The sequence below is a fragment of the Scatophagus argus genome, chromosome 8 (genome assembly GCF_020382885.2).
Source record: "Scatophagus argus isolate fScaArg1 chromosome 8, fScaArg1.pri, whole genome shotgun sequence".
NCBI lineage: Eukaryota > Metazoa > Chordata > Actinopteri > Scatophagidae > Scatophagus > Scatophagus argus.
This window is the reverse complement of record NC_058500.1, coordinates 6,046,016-6,066,396: the sequence shown is the minus strand read 5'-3', so window position 1 is coordinate 6,066,396 and position 20,381 is coordinate 6,046,016. Positions and strand designations below refer to the sequence as shown.

At 45.1% G+C, this 20,381-nt stretch overlaps 1 protein-coding gene across 7 annotated transcripts in view; it reads left to right on the top strand.

The window, feature by feature from the left end:
- camta1a (calmodulin binding transcription activator 1a) overlaps positions 1 to 20,381 on the top strand; it is a 264,990-nt gene that overhangs the window by 193,283 nt on the left and 51,326 nt on the right. For 6 of the 7 annotated variants that reach the window (XM_046396757.1, XM_046396760.1, XM_046396758.1 and 3 more), the window contains one exon: positions 17,322 to 17,393. The exons of the other annotated variant lie outside the window; for it this stretch is intronic. In XM_046396757.1, the coding sequence (XP_046252713.1) occupies positions 17,322 to 17,393 (72 nt within the window). The remainder of the gene's footprint in view (positions 1 to 17,321; positions 17,394 to 20,381) is intronic. 7 annotated transcript variants of the gene reach the window in all.

Here is a 20,381-nt window from a genome sequence, read left to right as displayed (position 1 = left end):
ATGGACACACAGCATACACACTGAAGCACTGTACTGTGGATAGGCAGCATTTTCCACTGACCTCTGTGTCGCCAGAATGTGATATTCAGCCAAGGTCAGCAGACATCAGCAGGAGGCCTGAGGAGGGAGAGCCAGTTGAAAAGTTCAAACAGCATGCACATGAACACACACGGATGTAGAGTACACGCACACACACTTACATACAGCAGAGAGGATAATGGGCTGTGCTCTGAATCAGGGATGACACAGGTCACAGCTAGTGACTGTCAAAGAACACATCCTGAGACTCACGCTCTTCAGAAGTCAGCAGCACACACACACGCTAATAATAAGACAAAATCTAATATGAAATCTAATATGATTTGCAGGTAGGCTACACTGTAGAGTTCTGTAGTTATATATTGAAATATGCACCGAAACTCTGAATTCGAAATATTTAAATTACTGTGCTCGCTGTGTGCATCGGTTTTACAAGAGAGAGTCAAACTAACTTTGCATACTTCTTCAGTATTGTGGACACACACATACAGATACACACATTCCCACACCAAATGAGAGACAAAAGGGGATGGCGGGATTAACGGATCAGTTCCCAATTTCCCCCAGCCACCCAGCAGTAATCAGATCATCTTGCACCTGACGTGAGGCCTGAATTCCATTAGGCTTTATTAGCAGTAATTATCCCCTGCTTCCACCCCATGCTGTTCTCTCACTCCCTATCCTCTATTTTTCCTCCAGATCCTGACATTGCCCTCTCCTTCCTCCATCCACTTCACTTTTCTCTCCCATTTTTTTTTTTTTTTTTTTTTTTTTTTTTTTTTAACCTGTTGTTCTCTACTCGCGGTCACTATGAGTTTCATCCCAGCCCTAAATCATGTGGATGACTCATTCATGCCTTGAAGTCTCTCTCCGTCTCCTTTCGGCCACATGTAAAGCCACATATTCCCGCTGATGGCCCATCTGACATCTGCACACGCTATCTCTTTGACTCTTAGTGAAACTATGGAAGAAAGGGCTTCCTCGGTTTCTCTCCAACAGCACTGAGGGACACACTTGTTTCGTTTTGCAGCAGGCCCAGACATGAGATGGACAATTGTAAGCTCTTTCAGATAGTGTTTCTCAGTCAAGCAGGAAGGAGCATGAGGACTACAGAAAAGGCAAAATCCTCCTGGGAGCAGCTTTTTACTTCCAGTTTGTGTTCATTTGTCCCCCCGCTCCCCTCGGCTGCCTTTGGGAGCGAGTCAGCACTTGTTTTATTGGCCGTTACTGTGTGTCAGGGAGCAAATCGGTTTTTACTCACAGGTGCGAGTGGAGGACAAGTGCGAGTGTTCCATTACTTTTTTTTGTATCAGATTGGAATTATCTGGGTGCAAACAGGTTTGTCCGTCTCTGTGTTAGTGCTGGGCTGTGCGTGAATGGAAGGTTTATGTATTTGTTAAAAATTGATAACTATATTTTTATATTTACTTGTTTGCACATGAGAAAATTAGTATATATACAAGGTGCAGCAAAGTAGATGATGGAGCTGATTCCCTCTGTGCTGTTTATTATCACATTTTGTGTAATTATATAATTACCGCTAATCACCCACCTGAGGTGGCATAGCTCTGCGGCAACACACTATTACAGAACAAACACAGCGACCTCAGCACATCTCACACTCATTAACACACTCCTCCCTCCCTGATTCTCCTTGCTGCTCTCTCCCTCTATATCTCTTTCTCCCTTTCTCTCTGCTCATTATCTCTTGTCTTTATTTACATGCATGAAAACACACATGCACGCACATGCTTTTGCGCACTCTCTAATGTAATGAGGATCCCAATCAACCATAATGAGATGAATAGCATTTCAGCAGCAGATAGGGGAAATTTATAGAGGGAAAATCTTCCCAGCAGGTACATTTCTGATGTGAAACGGAAACAAGAAGAAAGCGTCTCCAAATCACATCTGATGTTCCATCCTTTCGACAGACAGTTGAGAGAATGGGGTAATAGTGCAGCATTGCCATATACTGCGCATTAGTTAACTGAATGTGCCAGTCTCCAAATGAGAGAGAATGAGAGGGGGGTGTGGTGTGAGCTATTCAGAGGCAAAAGACAAATCTCACATTTCAGACTCCATTTCAAAGAACATGAAATTCAATATACCATACCAATCTAGTGCACACTGTCATTGCTTATGCCAGTAATAGCAGTCAGAGATATTGTATTCATTCCCCTCTGCCTCCCAGTGTCAATTTATGTTTATGTTTGCCAGTAAATATATTAAATGTCATTTAAGCCTTTTCAAGAACTTGATTGTTTTGCTTTAGTTTTGTGCCATCTGGTTCTTGCTGTTTGTCATCCTGCAGATCTTGACACAGGCTTTTATTAATCTGCAGGCTCCCCAATGCCCCACTGTCATCTTGTTGTGTAAATCTCCTTACTAAATTAAATTTTACCTTCAGCTATCGTCACAAATTGAAAACACACAGAGATGAATTCAGGTATTTTATTTATGCCGGTCAGCTGAAAATTGTGCCACATTTGAATGTTGCGGTCACCCTCTGGAGTGTAATAGCCACCCTATTGCCTGTCTTCTTTTTGAGCCGTGTAAAAACAATCCAGCAGGAGAGGAAAGGAATTCTGTGGGTGAGGAAACCATCTACACACACACAGAGAAACAAACTGTGTGCCACAGTAGCTAAGGCGCCCACTGAGAGGCATTATGCTTGCTGACAGCGCGACAGGCTGGCACATAGAGACCCCCAAACATCTCGCCCACATAATGAGATAGGGCAGGAGCATTGGGGCTTCTTGAGGAAGAGGAGGGTTGGCGGTGGGAGGAGCCTCTGGAACATGTCAGTCCTTGTGTAGCCCACAGAGAATGTGCTGGACCCCTCTGTCACCAAATATATCGGAAGGATGGCAGCTGCAGACAGAGGCTGACAAGCGCAGCTCAACTGGCTCATATCTTGCAGGCAGAATGAATTATCACAAGGCAAGCAGAGACAGACAACACGGCCCAGCTATGTTCATCAGATGGCGACGGAACTTTAATTAAGTCTGTGTGCCTATAGTGTGTGTGATGATGAGAGAGCATCTCTCAAATCACCATGACAGACAACAGCCTGCGTTACAGTTAAAGAAGACTTGAGACACAGATTCTAGTTTGCACAGATATTTTTTCCCCTTCACCTTCTCCCAGTTTCCCCCTAACGAATTCTGTAGTACTGCATTTCTATCCACTTTAAAAATGCCATCGCAGCACTTTACAGGCCTCACCGAAGCCTATTACTGTACAGCACAACCAGTGCTGGAGGCCTGTTTGTAGGTGCTGTATACACAGATGTATGGACATCCTCATTCTCATAAAGTATCACTCAGGGATACTCCTTGTTTTAGCTAATGGGTCATCGCAATTGCTTTCAAACTGTGACAGCCTTAGACTAACTTCTTGCTCTAGGAGGAGACTGACTCCATTACTGAGGAATCATCTAAAACTCTGGCTGCAGTATTCATCTTGGGTCATGAAATAAGCAGCTGGGTAAATGTTAGTCCAAGTCTCTTGACTAAAGACCGGATACTGTCCCTCTATCGCTCTCCCTCTCTCTCTGCATCTGTTTTTTTCTCTCTCTCTCCTCCTGTCTTGCTGACCCCTGTATCACACTCCAGTGTCTGTCTGTGTGCTCCCTTTGGAAAAGCACTGGGAGGTGTGCACACAGAGATGAGGGGGGGACTCCAGCCCAATCTCATTTAGGCAGGGAGAGGGCAGAGTGCCACCAGGAACCTCCACTCAGTTACACCTGAGGGGCCCCTGCTATGGAAGGAGGATATGCAGCTTTGCATGTAAATCGCTGCTGGGAGCCATCTGCCTGCCACCTAACACAGGGGCACAGAAACACTGGCGCCTGATTAACATGAAGGGTATTTGAACGCTGCTCTGCAAACATGTGTTAAAAAACTATGATTTTCTTTCTGAGAGTTGTATCCATCACATGTGCTCTGGCGCCCGGGAACACAGAGATGACATTCCCTGACATTTCATGCGATCCATGTGTCATAAATCTGACATAAAGGTTGACATACAGCTTACTTGACGATGGATCGGCTGTCATAAACATTGATGGCACTACATAACAAATGATGCTAAATTTTCATGGCACTGTCGTGACATTGAACAATGTCGTCTCTGCAATCGAATCCGGAGCTCATTTTCCAAGCGCTGGCCTAAATCTTAGTAATGTCACTTCAACCAACATGTTGTGATTGAGTAACTACGTGCTCATACACCATTTGTCAGAAGAATTCATTATATAGCGTAAATATCATAATCAAACAGTTATTTGTGAAGCCGTTACCCGTGCATCAAGGTCTGAGGAAATCAGCATCTTTCAATGTCTTGGAGACCCAATTCCCTTGTTTATCTGCACACTGTATTTTTCTTTGGAAAGTCAAAGACTTTTTCTTTTCTAAAGTTCTCTGATTTCTTTCAATAATCTTTTTCACATACAAAAATCAGTAGACACACCTTGACGTCCCCGAAAATAGCCTCTGTAATGGCTCTATATGAGCAACAAAGATAACGTTAGACATGTTAAATCAGAAATTGAAGCCATTTTCGTCTTTCCTATTCCTTCTGTTTGCTCACTGCATGTTTGTGCACTTACATATGTGTACCTCTTGTGTAGAAGCTTAGGGCAAGCCAAGGAGATTGGTAGATTGGTCTCGTCCTCATTCGTATGCATGGCTAGGCCGGCTCTAGAACTCTTTTGTTTTTAATGATAACTGGTCCCATGCATTGTTTACTAAGATGACAGGTCTATTTTCCTCTGATTTATAGCTCTGTGGCATTCAAGGAGATACTGTACTTATTACTTTAAATGCAGTATGCAAAAACAAGTCAAAGAGACAGGTGGAGCAGGGAGGGGTGTGGACGTAAATTAAGGGTCATTGTTCCCCTTCTGCTCCAGACCAAGCAGCTGTTTGTTGAGCAGAGAGCTGAGAGATGATCACCTTAGGAGGTCACTGCTTCGCTCAGCCCCCACTCACTTGGCTGCCAGGACTACTGAGTGGAGGTGTTGGCGTTGTCAGATTACCCTGTCAGCTACATCTTTATGTTTTGTTGTGTGTATATGGGCAAGTGGCCGGGCTTCCTCTCTGGATCTTTATACACAGTTAGGAGGAAACTCCCTCTGGTGGTTGAACACCAGTGTCACACATAAAACACCTCTCCAGCTAACCCTAAACCTTCACTTCACCAATTGTACTGGGCAGAACCCTGTGAAGCTACTGTGCTAGATCGACTCGAGTACTACAAATGTATGGGAAGGAGGTGGTGAGGAGAGAGGTAAAGAGGAAGTGAAGGGATAGAGAAGGAGGTGGGGTGTCATTGTTTTGACGGATTTAGTTACAGTAGTACAGAGATCAATTATTCAGCAGAGGCATGCATGGTCCCAGGATTAATGGTGCATGCAGCAGATAAATCAACCACTGGTCTCGAACCTCTCTGGGAGAGGGGAAACAGTACAAGACAAACATAGAAACGTGCTTGACGTTGGCATTTTATATCCATCCTTTACCATTAGTAACCTTGAGATTTCCAGAGAGAATGGGGACGGAGAGCACATCCAGCCACAAATAACCATCCAGATTTGGGGATATAATGTCAAAAAATGAGTACATTATATCATCTTGAATGCCGATTTGGCTCTGAAGGACAGAAGTATCTCTCTGTCCTCAGACTGTGGAAGGATATGAAAAAGGAGGGCTGTAGTTGCTGTTGAGAGATTGAAACGATGCTATATATTACAACCTCTGGAGACCTGTCTGCACTCCAGCTTACCCCCCCTCCCACCCCACCCACCCAACCTCCATCCCTGTGTCTGTCTCTGTCTCTCTCTGTCTTCCGCTCTCTCTCTCATTCTCACTTTGACTTTGCTGTGGGTCCTTTTTCCCTTTCTGCTTTACTTTTACATTTCTCATCACACCCCCCCTTTGTGTATTCATACAGTGCATCTATCCATGTTCTTGTCTGTCTGCCTGTATTTGTGTGTGTGTGTGTGCGTGCATGCACATATCTCTCTGCCTGATTGAATTTGCTACACTGAGGCCCGTTCCCCCCTCCTCCACCCTTGTCTGTTTTGGCTGCCAGATTGTACCTGTCTGGTACTTTAGGTGTGTTTTAGCCCATGTATCTGTGTGCACTTGTAATTTTCTTCCTCTATTTGTCTGCCTCCTTTATCTGTCTGCTCCCTAGCTAGCTACTGCCCCAGCCCAAAACAGGCCCTCATGGCCTTCCTTCTCCTACAGTGGAAATCACACACCCTGGTCAGACTCCCATGTTCAAACACCTTTGCCCAGCCAAGCTTTGCCCAGCCAGACTGTCAAATCATTTCAGTCCAATTTTTCTTTCTTCTTGTGTTTGTTTCTATGGGCTCTTGTTATGTCTCTTTTTCTGTTTGTTTCTCTTTCCCATGCACATATATTCACTCTATTTAATGTATTTTCTCTGTTTCTTTGCCCGCTCAGTGGTTATCTTTTAGTGTAGCACTGTTCCACCGCTGTGTCCAGAAGTGTTCCTGTGAAGGCAAAGCTAACCTTTGCCTTTTAGATTAGAGTAATCGCAATTAATGAAGAGTGGAGGGAGTATGGAGGACTCAGGTCATATCAAAGGAGCAACAGGACACAGAGAGACATTTTGCATATGAGCGATGGTGGAGGAGGGAGTAAGGGAGGGAGGAGGGGGGTGGGCAGAGACACAGCCATGGTGGAAGTGGGAGGATCAAAGCAGAGGATGGTGGCAGAGTGCTGTCCCCTGCTGTGCAGCTCAGATAAAGACAGGTTAGCGCCACAGGTCTCCTCAGTGAGAGAGAGCCAGGCATGAGGCCAGGGGAGATGCATGAACAAGCCAGCTTACAAACATCTCATAATAACTCAGGCAGAAGAAGCCCGCCGAATTAAAGTGTCACTTTTCATTTGCTTTCCTTTCCCTCTTTTTGGCGCACTGGCTGATTTTTCCCTCTTTCTCTCTCTTACTCCTTCTGTCTTGTGTGCCTACTCCCACCCCCATAACCAGCCACTCCTTCCTTCTCCTCATCACAATTCGAACACAACATGGACTCTTTCACTTCTGGTCCCCACTGTCTTCATCACACGGCTGCCTGGGGGCTCTCAGGCTCCTCCAGCTGCCTGCTGTGTGTCTTCAGCTCTCCCTGTCTTTCTTTGCTTGTCTCCCTGTCTGTCTGTGGCTCTGCCCGTCTCTCCAAATCTGTCTTTTGTGTGTTTGGCTTTGTTTCTGTCTGCAAGGCTCTCTCTCTCTCCCCACACACATACAGTAAGAAGTATTGGCAAAGTTTTTTGACTATTACAGTGGAATGCAGACACGGACATGAATATTCCACAAAGGACATGTTGTCTTGGGTCAACACTTGTTGAAACCATGGCAGCAGCAAACAAGGAATAAATCTGGCTTGGCAATCCAGCAGCATTTTGTTAATATTGTATGTGCTTCACCAAATAAGTCAGGTTATCTGTGTAGTTGACAGCTCCAGGAGACTCTTTGGTTTTCAGTGTGGTGCTGTTGACCTTTTACAAGTCCTGACAGGCACAAACTCAAGGGTATGTGATTTAACAGAAAATCAGCTCAACAACCAGTATTATTATTTTTTATTTCTATCTTTTAAATTCAGTTGGTTGAGTTGTTAAAGTCGCAACTCTGCACACAGGATATCACATGGGAAGCAGAATGTACAGCTTAGGCAGCTTGCTGCTAGATGTTTCCATCTTTCCGTGATCGATGCCATTACTGTCATTGTTGTCAATCCTGCTAATCCGGCCCCTAAGTCTGGCTGTCCAAAGTGGGTGTGCTGGGTGCTGAGCAGGGGTGAGGAGAGTTGGGACAGAAGCTGATGAAGGTTGCTGCCATGCTTTGAAGTGGAGTACAATCTTCCCCACGGTGTCGAGGTGGATGGGACAGCCATCAGTCTTAAATTGGGAACTGTGGGTCATAATAAAGAGTATGGCGGAACACAATGAGAGAAAGATACTAAGCGATATGGAAGGCCAAACAGTGGGGTGTGCGTTAGTGTGCTTTAATGCAATGCATATTGGCAGGTGTCGCTCTGCCTAATTTCACGCCTCTGTGAGCGAATGTGCACCCTGACAATCGCCACTTCCAAGTCCCAGCTCTTTCCCCTTTCTCTCCCTCTCTCAATTTCAGTCTCTCTGCTTTAATGTATAGTCGGTCACAGTGATGTGTTTGGCCTTCCACATGACTGTGTGATTTGGCCTCTAGCCTACAGAAGATGGTTTGGTTTGGTTCCCCTGAAACCTGGAAGTCCATATTTGTGAGCTCCATGACAGGCTAAATGTGCAACACCAGCACTAAATAGAGGCATGGTGACAGTTAAGGAAGCGCAAGAGCCTGCCTCTTCCATCTGTCACATCCAGGACACATAATGAGAAATGCTTGTTATTTTGCTTCTGTCAGTATTCTTAGTAGGCCAGTGCATAGAATGACGACAGGGGGAATGGGTCAGCCAATAGTGTGTGTGTGTGTGTGTGTGTGTGTGTGTGTGTGTGTGTGTGTGTGTGTGTGTGTGTGTGTGTGTGTGTGTGTTTGTACGTCACACAGTGGAACCTTCAGAGTTTGACACACGAGCATCCCGTGGCAGCACAGACGGAAACGAGTTCTGATCCTCGACGCCCTGTCCGGCTTCATGTATGACCCTCAGTTGCTCCACAAACCTCCCCCTCCGACCCTCTTACCCTTCCTCACCCGTCTCCCTTCCTTCTCACTCGTCCTTTACCCTGCTCTCCCCTCATCGCCGTTCTTGTGTCCTCACCCCTCCTCACCCTTTCTCGCCCCTCCTTCCTGTAGTCTGTGTTTGTGTTGGGAAGATTAAGCTGCTCTGACAAAGCTGTGTTTACAAATATGCAGGCAGAGAAACAGGCCAAGCGACGCTGAATAGGAATAGAATACAAATTGCTTTTTTATCTCTCTTAGGGCCAGGGCGAGAGAAAATGTGTTTGCGATTGTTGCTCCTCCGCCTGTGAAGGATAAAGCCTCAGTACTGAGTTTGGGCTCCCTGTTAGCATTCATTCTATCCTCTCCTCTCTCTGTCTCTCTCTCTGAGTCTCTCTGTCCTCCCACTCCCTTTCTTCCCCCCATGCTCTTTCTCCTCTTTGTCTGCTCCACACTCTCTGTCTCTTTCGCCCCGGCGGGAATTTTTTTTTTTTGGCTGTTTCCTTGGTAATCATATCTCCTTTCCTCTCCTCTCTTCTTTCCTCCCCAACTCTCTCATGTCTCCCTGATGTGTGCTCCTCTCTCTGTCTCTCTCTATGTGCACTACTCCCTCTCCCATCACCTCATCCCCTCACTAATTTTCTCCATTCCTTTCCCCCCCTTCATGTTTCCACACGAGCTGAATGTCTCTCGGTGTTGCTCACTCTCTCGCCACGACTCCATCCATCCATCCCTTTTTCTCTCCTGCGCTCAGTAGGACTTGTCATGATTTACAGTCTCTCTCAGCTCTTCCTTGCTCACACCGGAGATATTGGAAATTTGGAGTGCCTATAGATCACGGCAGGGGGAGAAGCCATGAGCCTCTGCTAATCAGTCCTAACAGAACTGTGGAGGATTACAAATCTGGGCTCTCTCTTACAATTAGACAGCATATCTCCCTGGCATAACCCACACAGGCAGGCTGAGTGTGTGATGTCATCTACAGCAAGTCTTTGCTGTGTGTGTGTGTTTTAGGGGGAAACTGTGGGTTAGATGGTTTGCTCATTAATGCAGAGGACGTGCTCCCCTTTTCCACACAGCGCCACTTTTATCCTTACCTCAGCTAACTCAAGGGAAGGTTAATGGGCGGTCATACAGACTCAAACAATGCCATCTATGTTTATTAAGCAGCAGCAGACTCACCATGTGATGTTTTTATTAATTAATTATTTAATAGTCATCTTGTCTTTCTTTCTTGTTTTTTACTGCTTGCCTATTACATACTGCACCTCTAACTCTCTTTGCCCAGCATCCCTCCTGCCATCCAGCTGAATTCATATCCATGTTCTGTGTTGACATCCCTTTGGCTGTTCTCCAGCACATGCATTTGGGTTAGACTGAGTGTGATGGAGACACCCAGTACGGAAAAGTCTTCTTAGACTCAGCTGTGTCCCTCCCACCAAGAGTGACGGCTAAAACCTGACCTCTGACCTCCAGTCTTTAGACTGTGGTATGATAAGCTGATTGCTGTATCCATTACTCCATCTTTTAATGGAACGAAGTGCCTGTCATGGTTGATAACCCCAGGCTGGTAATGCAAACAGATGCACATTGCTCTTTTTGCTGTAAGACATTTTTTTTTATTTTGACAGGAAATCTAGAGGTCAGCTCAAGGGTTAGGTGATAATGTAGAGATGTCTTGAGATAATGGCTGGTTTCCATTTACAGTTTTTTACACATATATTTGATACCCATTTGTATCCTGCTCTTCCTCACTTTAGTATAATATGCTGATCTCCTCACATTGACTTTTAACTAGAGCTATTTTGCTTTATCAAGATGCAGAAAGTTCAAAGACAAATTTGCAAGACTATTAGTGTCTCAAAAACACAGACTTGACTTGAGCTAATTTAATCTGTGGTACATCTCCAAAGCGATGCTGCTTTCTTATGTGCTGAGTAACGTCAGTTGAGAACAGGAGAAAGATAAGAAAAATGAAAGGCTGAGTGAGGAAAAAGAACATTTGCTAGCACTGCTGCTGCTTAGGCCTCTGCTCATAGTGTGGCTGCTATAGAAACACAGTTTGAGTTTTGAGAAACTGTCAGGAGTGCTGCAAGGTTTACTGAGCTTTCCTTTGTTGACAGGCATCAATGTGTTGACTGCTGTTGTAGGCTGAGGTCAAGGCAAGCCTCCACTGGCTCTTTGTGAAGTATAAAAAACAGCCTGATATATTCACTTGTCACCTCTCTTTTTGTGTTAAGGCTTTCAGCATTCTTGTTAGGCTTACTTTAAGTGAATAGGCCTTTACACACATTCAGAACTGATGTAACAGAAAACAGGTCAATGTTTGTTTATTCTATGTGTTTATCTGTAGGTATTCAGTTTGATTTGCTTGTGCAGACACAGATAGTTAAGTCTGTAAAGCCTGTACATTTATGGCCTGCATCCATGTTTTCACTTTCCGCCTAGGATGGCTATTTATGGCTGGTGATGTCAAGGAATCGATTAACTGAAGGCAGAGCTATGCATGCGATACAAACACATAAGCATGGACCCATTGGTCTCTTGGTCTCAGATCTTTTTTGTTTTTTTAATCATATTGATGTAGCATATATAAGGGTGATGATGAATCTTGCATGCGGTCTGGCTATGATTTGGTCCTGCTGAGTATTTTTATGCAGCTTGTGTCGCTGTGTGTCAGTGCACTTATCATTGTGTGCATTATGCATATTTTTGCTCTTCTTTTCGCCCCACATTCATACAGACACTCACAGGTAACTGTATTTCTTTTGTGTGTGTGTGCGTGGTGTGTGTGCGTGCGTGCGTCTGCATGATTATTATTTGCAGGAGTGACTTGGCTAAATTGCATAGCTGTGCTTGTGCCTATGTGTGTTTGCACCTTTGTGTGTTAGTATGTGTGGTTGTTGTTGTTGTATGGTGGCATGCCGTAGGCCCCATGCCACCCTTCCATCCCATTAGCCGAGCCCAGCCCCTGTCTGTGTCTGCTTTAACCTTGGCCGGCGGGCTGGAGGAGAGGGAGAGTAATTCTAACCTTAAAAACCTGCTGATTAAAGCTAGTTTGGTGGAATTCGATTCCACTTAATGCCTTTGGCTGTGAGCCCAGCTGGCTAGCATTAGCATCAACAGACACCGTGTCTTCAGTCAGGGAGACAGACGTGCACGGGTATGAGCATGAGCTTTCTCCGGCACGTGCAGAAGCGAGACTGTAAACCCCAAATCCCCTCGTCTATTTTTCCGTCTCTATTCTTCTTCTCTGTCTTCTATCATTTTTCCCTCTTCTTAATGTGTATTACTCCTATACCCAACTTAATCAGCAAAGTTCTCCACCCTAAAATGCCTTGCTGCTCTTTTGTCTTGAATTCGTGCTTGCCTTCTTAAGCTTCAGGAATGAGGCCAGAGAGAGTCAGGACTTTCGGCGTGGCAGGCGGTCAGGGGTTTCTGTCTAACTGCCTCAGCCCTGTTATTGTTTTCCTCTTGAACTTGATGTATAGCTGTGTTTACACGTCCAGCTTGGCTAATTGATTCTCCTCTTCAGGGCCTGTTTATCAACTGTTTGTGTTGATTTTACAATGAGCGTGCTATTTTTAGAGTCAGTCATTTCCATAACACATTCATTTTTTCCAGCACGTCATTTGTTTTGCTTTGTTGAGGAATTTTGGTTTGTTTTTCATTTTCTCCTTCAGTTCCTGTGCAGCCTGCCAATTCATTTTGTAGCCCGCTCAGTTTTGACTGATTTAGAGGCTGCAGCTGGTCCAGCGGAGAGGACCGGGGAGATAAATCTAAGCCGCTTTTGATTTATTATGTATAATGTCTCATCAACCGTTACTTAGGTCTTCAGATGCACTGAAGAATGATACTGTTACAACTTAAGCAGCAGCTTATTTAAAGAGGTGTCGAGAAGGAGAAGAATCTTAATAGAGAAAGCAGTAGCTGGGTTAAAAGCCACAGTCATTGTGCAAGTAATATACAGGAGCTGTGCATTTCTCTGTGAATCCAAAATGCAAGTGAGATACTGTATATTATGGGCATTCTGGGCATCGTGCCATCATACCAGACACTACAGATAATTTGATTCCCGCTGAACGGTTGGGAGAGAGCAGAGCGGCTGACTGTAAAGACAGCAGGTGAAATGAAGAGCATTACGGTATTGGTCGAAAATGAGCTCATCCTCCAAACTGGAAGTGGCACTTTTCAGCCGTAAGTCATCTAATCACGTCTGTATAGAGCCAGAAATCGTTGGTTGATCAATAGTCATCATGGATGCTGTCAATGGCCAGGGTAGCTTGAATCTTGCATGGTCCATGAATCTCTATTGAGTATGGATTTTGCGTTCCCTCCACGGATGGGGTTTCATGGTACTGCCTGATTGGCTGCTGCTTGAGCTCTATTTATGCTGCTATGCCCCAGGCTGAATCACCTGCCCCAGGCATCCATGTGAACAGACAAATGCAAACATGGGCACACACAGAAGTACACACACACAAAATGATACATTCCCTCTAATGAAGCAGTGAGCCAGAAGTGACTTTACCAGGTGGATGTCCGTCTCAACAGCTGTATAATAGTGCAAAGCACTCACTCAATACGGCAGGAGCTGAAAATTTTAAGTGAGATCTGACTGTACTGACTGCTAAGGAAACAAACGCGTCACACATTAGTCAATGGCAAAACTATCCTTGAAAAAACTGATTGGATGAAAACTGGGGGCAGGAGAGGGGAATTAAAAAAAAACGAAGAGTTTTTAACAAAATGAAAGACATGTCGTCTAAGTACACACATATTTCTGTGTGTGAGCATTGAGCAAGTGTGTGTGTGTGTGTGTGTGCGTTTTTCCCAGCTGGACTGACTGACCGTCCAACAGACAGACAAATGTGTGGCAGCCTCTGACAGTAAGACGTTTGCATCACTGCAGGAAAACAGCAAATTGCCAACATAAATAAGGTGCCATGCTCTGATTAGGACTGTCTTCACACATCATTATGGTCTAATGAGAAAGTTTCCCCATCTTCCCCTCTTTCTCTCCCTCCCGTCTCACTATAACCAGTGCCAGTTTTGCCTCCACAGAGCATTTTACTAACCTATCTCTAACTGTGCCTGACACCTGTCAGACATGATGGATGAATTTAAGTAAGGTGTCGCCAGGGTAACGGGCAGGCCAGGGGCAGCGGCAGCCGTCAGAGGCAGGACAGGTAACCGGCGGTGGCCCTGCCTTCATTTTTAAAGACTTTATTTAGGCCAAAGTGTTTATCACTGGGCTGCCCGGCCTGCTAGCCCTATGTGAACTGTGCGGTCCTGTTCCGCTCGGGAATCCACTTTAACACCCCACGGGTGGGGGGGTGGGGCCAGGCAGTAATACCCTCTCATTGGGGCAGGGCAGGGTTTCATTGCCTTGGCCGCTTGCTTGAGTGACAACACTAAATGAATTTGCTGCATCAGTGTCTGACTTTGGAGGACACACGTCGCTGTAACTCTTTTCTCCTGCTGTCTGCAGTGACAGCGCATGAATACATTATGGACACGCTGCTTGTGAATACTTTTATAAACTGTGTATTATTGTTCTTTTGTGTCTCATTTACACCCCCCCAACTCAACAGTAAACCAATAATACGTGTGTGTGTGTGCGTGTTTGCATATGCACACCTACATACTTGTTCCGTGTGTACTGTGTCAGTGAGCTCTTCAACATTACACGCTGGGAAACTGCACTTTTTATGAGAGGATATGTGTGTATGTGTGTATAATTATGGTTTAATTGCTTGCCCTGTGATGTGCTGTCATCTGTCACAGCCCAAAGACAGCAAATAATGGTTGTGCTGCCGTCACTTTGTCACCCAGACACTCTGCATGCAGAGAGCAGCAGAAACACCAGTAACTGATATCCGTCTTGAATTACTGATAAGCGCTCGAGTATGATGAGCTTTGTGTATGTGGGCGTGCTTTCACTCTCAAAAGTATCTTGGCTTTTGTCGTTTTGTCTTGGTCTGTTCTGATTGTCTGTGTGTGTATAAGGGTGTGTGTGTGAGTCTAACATACATATGCCTGCGCTTCTGTGAGTATTTCTTTGTTAATATTTAGTTTTGTACTTAAGACTTTATTATCTAATTCTGTGTGTGTGTGTGGTGGGAGGGTGAGGGAACACAAGCTTTTGCCTGTGTGCGAATGTGTTTGATGCCTACTGTATATCGGCACTGACAGGTGCAACAGTTGTGTTATGCTTTAAGCTGCTTGTTTGTCTGGCACGGCGCTTTGTGTGGTTGAGAAACAGAGTAAACAGAGGGAGAGGAAAGCAGCCTGGGGGCTAATTTATTCACTCCCCAGTCGCCCTAGTCACACAGGCCTGTTGCACTGGCCCACCTGTCAATCCTGAGGAACATGCCATAGCCTCATCCGACTGCGCACAGCCACACCACAGCCCGCCCTCAGCGGGCCAAATGCTTTAGGCTAGAGCAGTATTAACCATGATATATCAATGAACTATCTGTAATCATAAATTAACAAGACAGCAGGTTTACTAAGCACACACGCAGCATTAAAAACCAGTCTGCCATTTTCTGCTTGCGGTGAAAACTGACTGTGGCGTTATATGGTATGCATGTAAGTCAGAGTGTTTAAACCGAAAGTCAAACTTTGAATAGGCAGAATGGTAGCATTTCTGTTTGCGTACACCTTTCACAAAAGTATTGCAACACACGGCCGTAGTGAAATGCAGACTTTAACGCCTTATTGCATCACAGCTGCCTAATCCCTGAAAAGAGCACAAAGTACAGTTTATGACATAAATACTTACAAAATTGCACAGCAGAGACGTGTGTGCTGCTTGCAGTTGTGGCTGACTGTAGTAATGTGATGTTCAATGCACTGTGGGAGTGGGAGGAAGTGTCTGTCTGTTGCCAGCATGGAGTAATGGATGGCAGAGCTATGGGAGTGGGAGGAGGTATACATCCTATTTCAGACAGCTGTAATGGATGAGAGTACAGCAAAAAATAAGAACAGGAGGAAGCCTGCGTGCCTTCACTATCTCAAACTCTCACACGCAGAGTTCGGTAGCATTGAAGTCAGTTCACAATAGATGTGATTTGAACAATGGAACACCTGGAGAAACAGCCGAAGCAGATGTGACCTTTGTTGTTTTTCCGTTGGTCACGGGACGTCTGCATGTGTGAATGTGCTGGACACACACAGCCATGCACACGTGTTTGTGCATCTACGTGATGTGTTTGTGTCTTTAGTGATGTGATGTGTCTTTCACCACATGCCCAGTCGGTGTGGCTGTGTGGTATGTAGTACTCTGGTATAATTAATCAGAAGGTTTGATGTTGGCAAACAAGTGTTTATACAGACTGACTTCCTGTGTGGGCCCTGCTCTTTTTAACCAGTCAAATAAGACGAGCGCATAGCACAGTTCAAGGCACCTATTTATCACACGGTCCTCCAAGCAGTGTAGCCAAACGTCCCTATGCCCCACCACCCACCCTCCATCTTCCCTCCCGCCACACTCCTGCCTCCTTCCCCACCTCCTACCCAGTCACATCTACGGAGCCCGAGGAAACCTGCCTTAACTTATTGAACACACAACTGCTGAATAATGTAGTGTTCATATGTGTGTGTCCACGTGTGTGTCTGTACATGCACACACTCTGACTAATGTATGTGCATGTATCACCCCAGCTGTGATTTCTCCTGAGTTTTAAACAAACAGTTATACCAAACTGGATTGGAGTGAGGCTCAACCCTTCAGACCTGCTTGTTTGATTTATTCCTGTAAGAGCTGAGCGTCCTGTCTTCAGAGCAATCCACCCAATCCTCACCTTTCACAAATATTATATCGCACCAAATCACAGCCTATTTCCTAGCTGCTGACAGTTGGGGGAGAGGGTGTTGTAGACTCTTGCTGTAAACAAGCAAAAGCAGGCTAGCCTTCCCTCCAGGTCACCTGGGAGCCAGGGCTGTGGGTCTCCTGTAGAAGGATGGAGGAGGAGAGAAGTCTGGAGGTGGATAAGTGCTGCCTTGCTCCTGTTCCTTGTTGCACGGTGCTTCGCTGTATTTGACTCTGCTGCCGGCTGTTGAAAAATGTCTCCTGGCCTCTCTGCCCGATACCGGGAGGCGTTATCTGCCCTGCCTAGCTCCCTCCACGGTAACGAGCCCCCAGGCACAGTATTATCTGTTTACGATAAGGATATTAATAACACTGTGCTTTAGTTATGTGCTGGGATGCCCTGTGGGTTGGGGGTGGAGTAGGGCACACCTGAATCATTCTGTCAGGGGCTCTCTCCAAGCAGGACAGGATAAAAGTGGAAAAGGGGGGAAGGAAAGGAAGGAAGGAGTCATATGGTGATGCTGGAACTGTCCTGAGATCACCAGTTAACCCAATCCACTTTCTTCTTCGAGCTTTGTTTCTGAAAACAATAGCTGGACCATCTGCCAGCAGGTCCATGTGGGAATTACTGCAAAGAGGGAAGAGGTCAGGGGTTCAAAGGTCAGAGCCGTCACGGTCAGCAGAGAGATCAGCTTGTTGTCTGTACTTTCCTGTAGTGTAATGTCCTGTCTTTCTGTCCCTCTTTCTCTCTTCCTCTTTCTGTCTTACTTCCTTCCAGTGTTTGTATGGCTGCTACGTACACTCCTCCATCATCCCCACCTTCCACCGTAGGTGCTACTGGCTGCTCCAGGTAAGAGCTCTTTTTCTGCTCCTCTACAGTTCACCACACTTTCCCTCTCAGACTCCCCCATCCTATCCACAAGAACTAGAACGAGTTGCATGATATCAGTTTCCATTTAACCGAAGCATTTTCCTTTGACAGCCAGCAGGCAGACATCAACCTCTCCCCCCAGCGCCTCCCTCTCTTTTCTCTTTTCTCTCTCCAGCCTCCATTTCCCTTATCTTTCCCAGTCATTCTCTTTTCTGATGGCATTGGCCATACACGCCGTCCAGTACGAGGGCGGTATCTCAGTCTGCTAAAAGCTTTGCCATCTCCCCTGTCTAACAGCTGCAGTGATGGGCAGTAAAAGCATGATGGAAGACATTCCCTGTACAGTCTGGTGTGCTTACAGTGGGTCGTCAAGACCGCAGGCTGAGAGTGGTTGTAAATAGTAGTCCTTTGATCACCTCCCCAATACATCTCATCATTCTCGTTTAGCATGGCAGCTATTATTGTTTGAAGGTGGCTGATAGGTACAACCATTCACACATACAATTTTAAGAGAATGTAAAAGTTTCTGTGTCATCTGTCTGTCTGTCTGTCTGTCTGTCTATCTGTCTATCTAGACCCAGAAGACAAATTCATTTGTAGTCTAACCAACCTGAATGACAATGTCTGTTTGCAAAAGTGGAGACCAGACCTGCTGGGAAAAGACGAAAGGGAAAAACTGGCCTCAACAATGCTTAAATACTAATCAAAATAATTAGAGTGTTCCCACGGCAAACAAAAGCTTTCAGACAACAACTGTTTATATATCTCTGTTGGTTCTGTGTGTGTCACAGACAGCAGTAACAGCACTAGCAAACACAAAAAAGCATGTTTCCTCTTTTCTCTTCTGATTTCCGTCAGCAAAGATGCTCATTTTCTTTTCTCTACATTTTTCAAATGATTAGAGTTACCGTGTAATATCAAAAAGTCTAAGCAATGAAAGCAAGAAAAATAATGAAATAACTGTAAATAAAAAACAAATGGAATATATAGTTCTGATTCTGGAAATAACACACTGATCTACGTTGACACTTATCGGAGAAACATCTTGTTTGATGAGGCTACATATTATCATTGATCTGCCACCATTTGCTAGCTGTCAGGAATGTCTGTTGATTCTGGACCACGGAGATTCCCATGTGTACACTGAAATAATTTCTGGCTGCTGTAATGGTTCCTGTCATCTGCATTGGCCGATGGATTAGATTCTCTCCTTACACCATTTCAGTATAAGTGATGGTAGACAAAACCACAGTCCTTATTATATACAAAAAACACATTTCAAACTTCAGTCGTTAAAGTGGGAACCTTTCAAAGTTGTACATTTTCATATGGAATTTCCTCTTTGTTTTTCCACTGTACTTCCTTGCTGAGCTGCAGTGTAGGGATAGTCACACAAAGAGGGAATTTCATACTGAAGACTGTAACTTTTACAAGATATTCACTTGATTTGACAAATTCTGAATTGCCAAATCACGGTATTAGCTTCAGATGGACATAAAAATGCATTCCAGCACAGGACTGTGGATTTTCTCTACCACATCTTGACATTGGTATAACAGGACAAACACTAGCAGGGTCTTTTAGCGTCAACTTTAAAAGGTAAAGTAAGGCCAAGGCTACGCTTGACACATATACAACAACACAAGAACACATGCAGACATTCAGAAACATGAGAACACACTGCACGGAGAGAGACTACCACAGAGGACCAGGGCTACAGAGGGTCACTTGCTTTTAAAAGCTACAGTCTTCATTTTCACTCTCTCTCTGCTCCAGTTTCAAGATGCAAGCACATAAACACTCATCAAACTTTGAGGAGTTCACTGACTCAACTTTTCTGTTGCTGCAGAGTGTCGACTAAGAACAACTGGTTAGTTGAATCCTTGGCCCTACTGTGTGCATCCTTCTCTCACACAGCTCAACAGATTTTACGATTCCCAGGGTCTTGGTGTGCAGTTAAAATATTAAAATTAGTATTCAGAAATAAGCACCTCCACCATCCAACAAAAAATATTTATTTGCAAGTATATTCTGTGGCACTGAGCGTTTCCGGAGCCCCAGATTTACATCTCTTTTCAGGCAGCTTATTGCAGGCCATCCGTGCTGACAAGAAAGCACAATCAAGATGACACCAGAGGTAAAAGATTACACCACTTTGGTCCATATCTGTGCAGATGCAGGCAGACCTTCAGCACCTCTCTCTTCAGGCCATTTTCAGCCAGACAACTGACAGTCAGCCCTGGTTACAACAGTCTCTCCCTCTCTCTCTTATTCCCTCTCTCCCTCTCCCTCTCCCTCTCTTTATCTCTCTAATTTTTTTTTTTTTTTTTACCTTTCTCCAGTCTCTGAGTCCTCTGTCCCTGACTCCCTGTGTACCATTTGCTGTGTCCATATGAGATTTGCAGGCAGTAGTCTGTCAACAGCAGAGCAGCAAGGAGACTGGAGCTCCCAGAGTGGCAACAGGGAAAGGTCACCAGTGAGTGAAAAATGTAAATATTCAGCCATCCAGCGGCCACAGTCGCGGAGAGACAGGGATGAAAATAACTCCTATTACACAGCACCGACAGGGAGGGAACACAGAGGACAGAGAGGGTAGAGACAGACTGTGAATGAGAGAGAGCGAGTGAGATGGACACAACTTTTAAAAAGTTGGGCTAAAAAAAAACACTGAAGGGAGAGCTGAAGAGAAAGATAGATTTAAAGATTTGAAGCAAAAAAAAAAAAAAATCCCCACAGAAAAACAGGGACAAAGGGGACAGTGTGTATATGTGTGTATTTTTGGATATGTGTGTGACGGCGCAAGAAAGCTAGAAAGCGAGAGGCAAGAACGACAGACAGTGTCAGGTTTGTTAAAGGTGTTTTAGGGCAGGGAGGGGGGCGGTTAGCCTGTGGGTGTGTGCCTCTTTATCCACTCTTTATCCACTCTTTATTGAGTCAAAGCCTGGGTAATGAGACAGGGGACAGGAA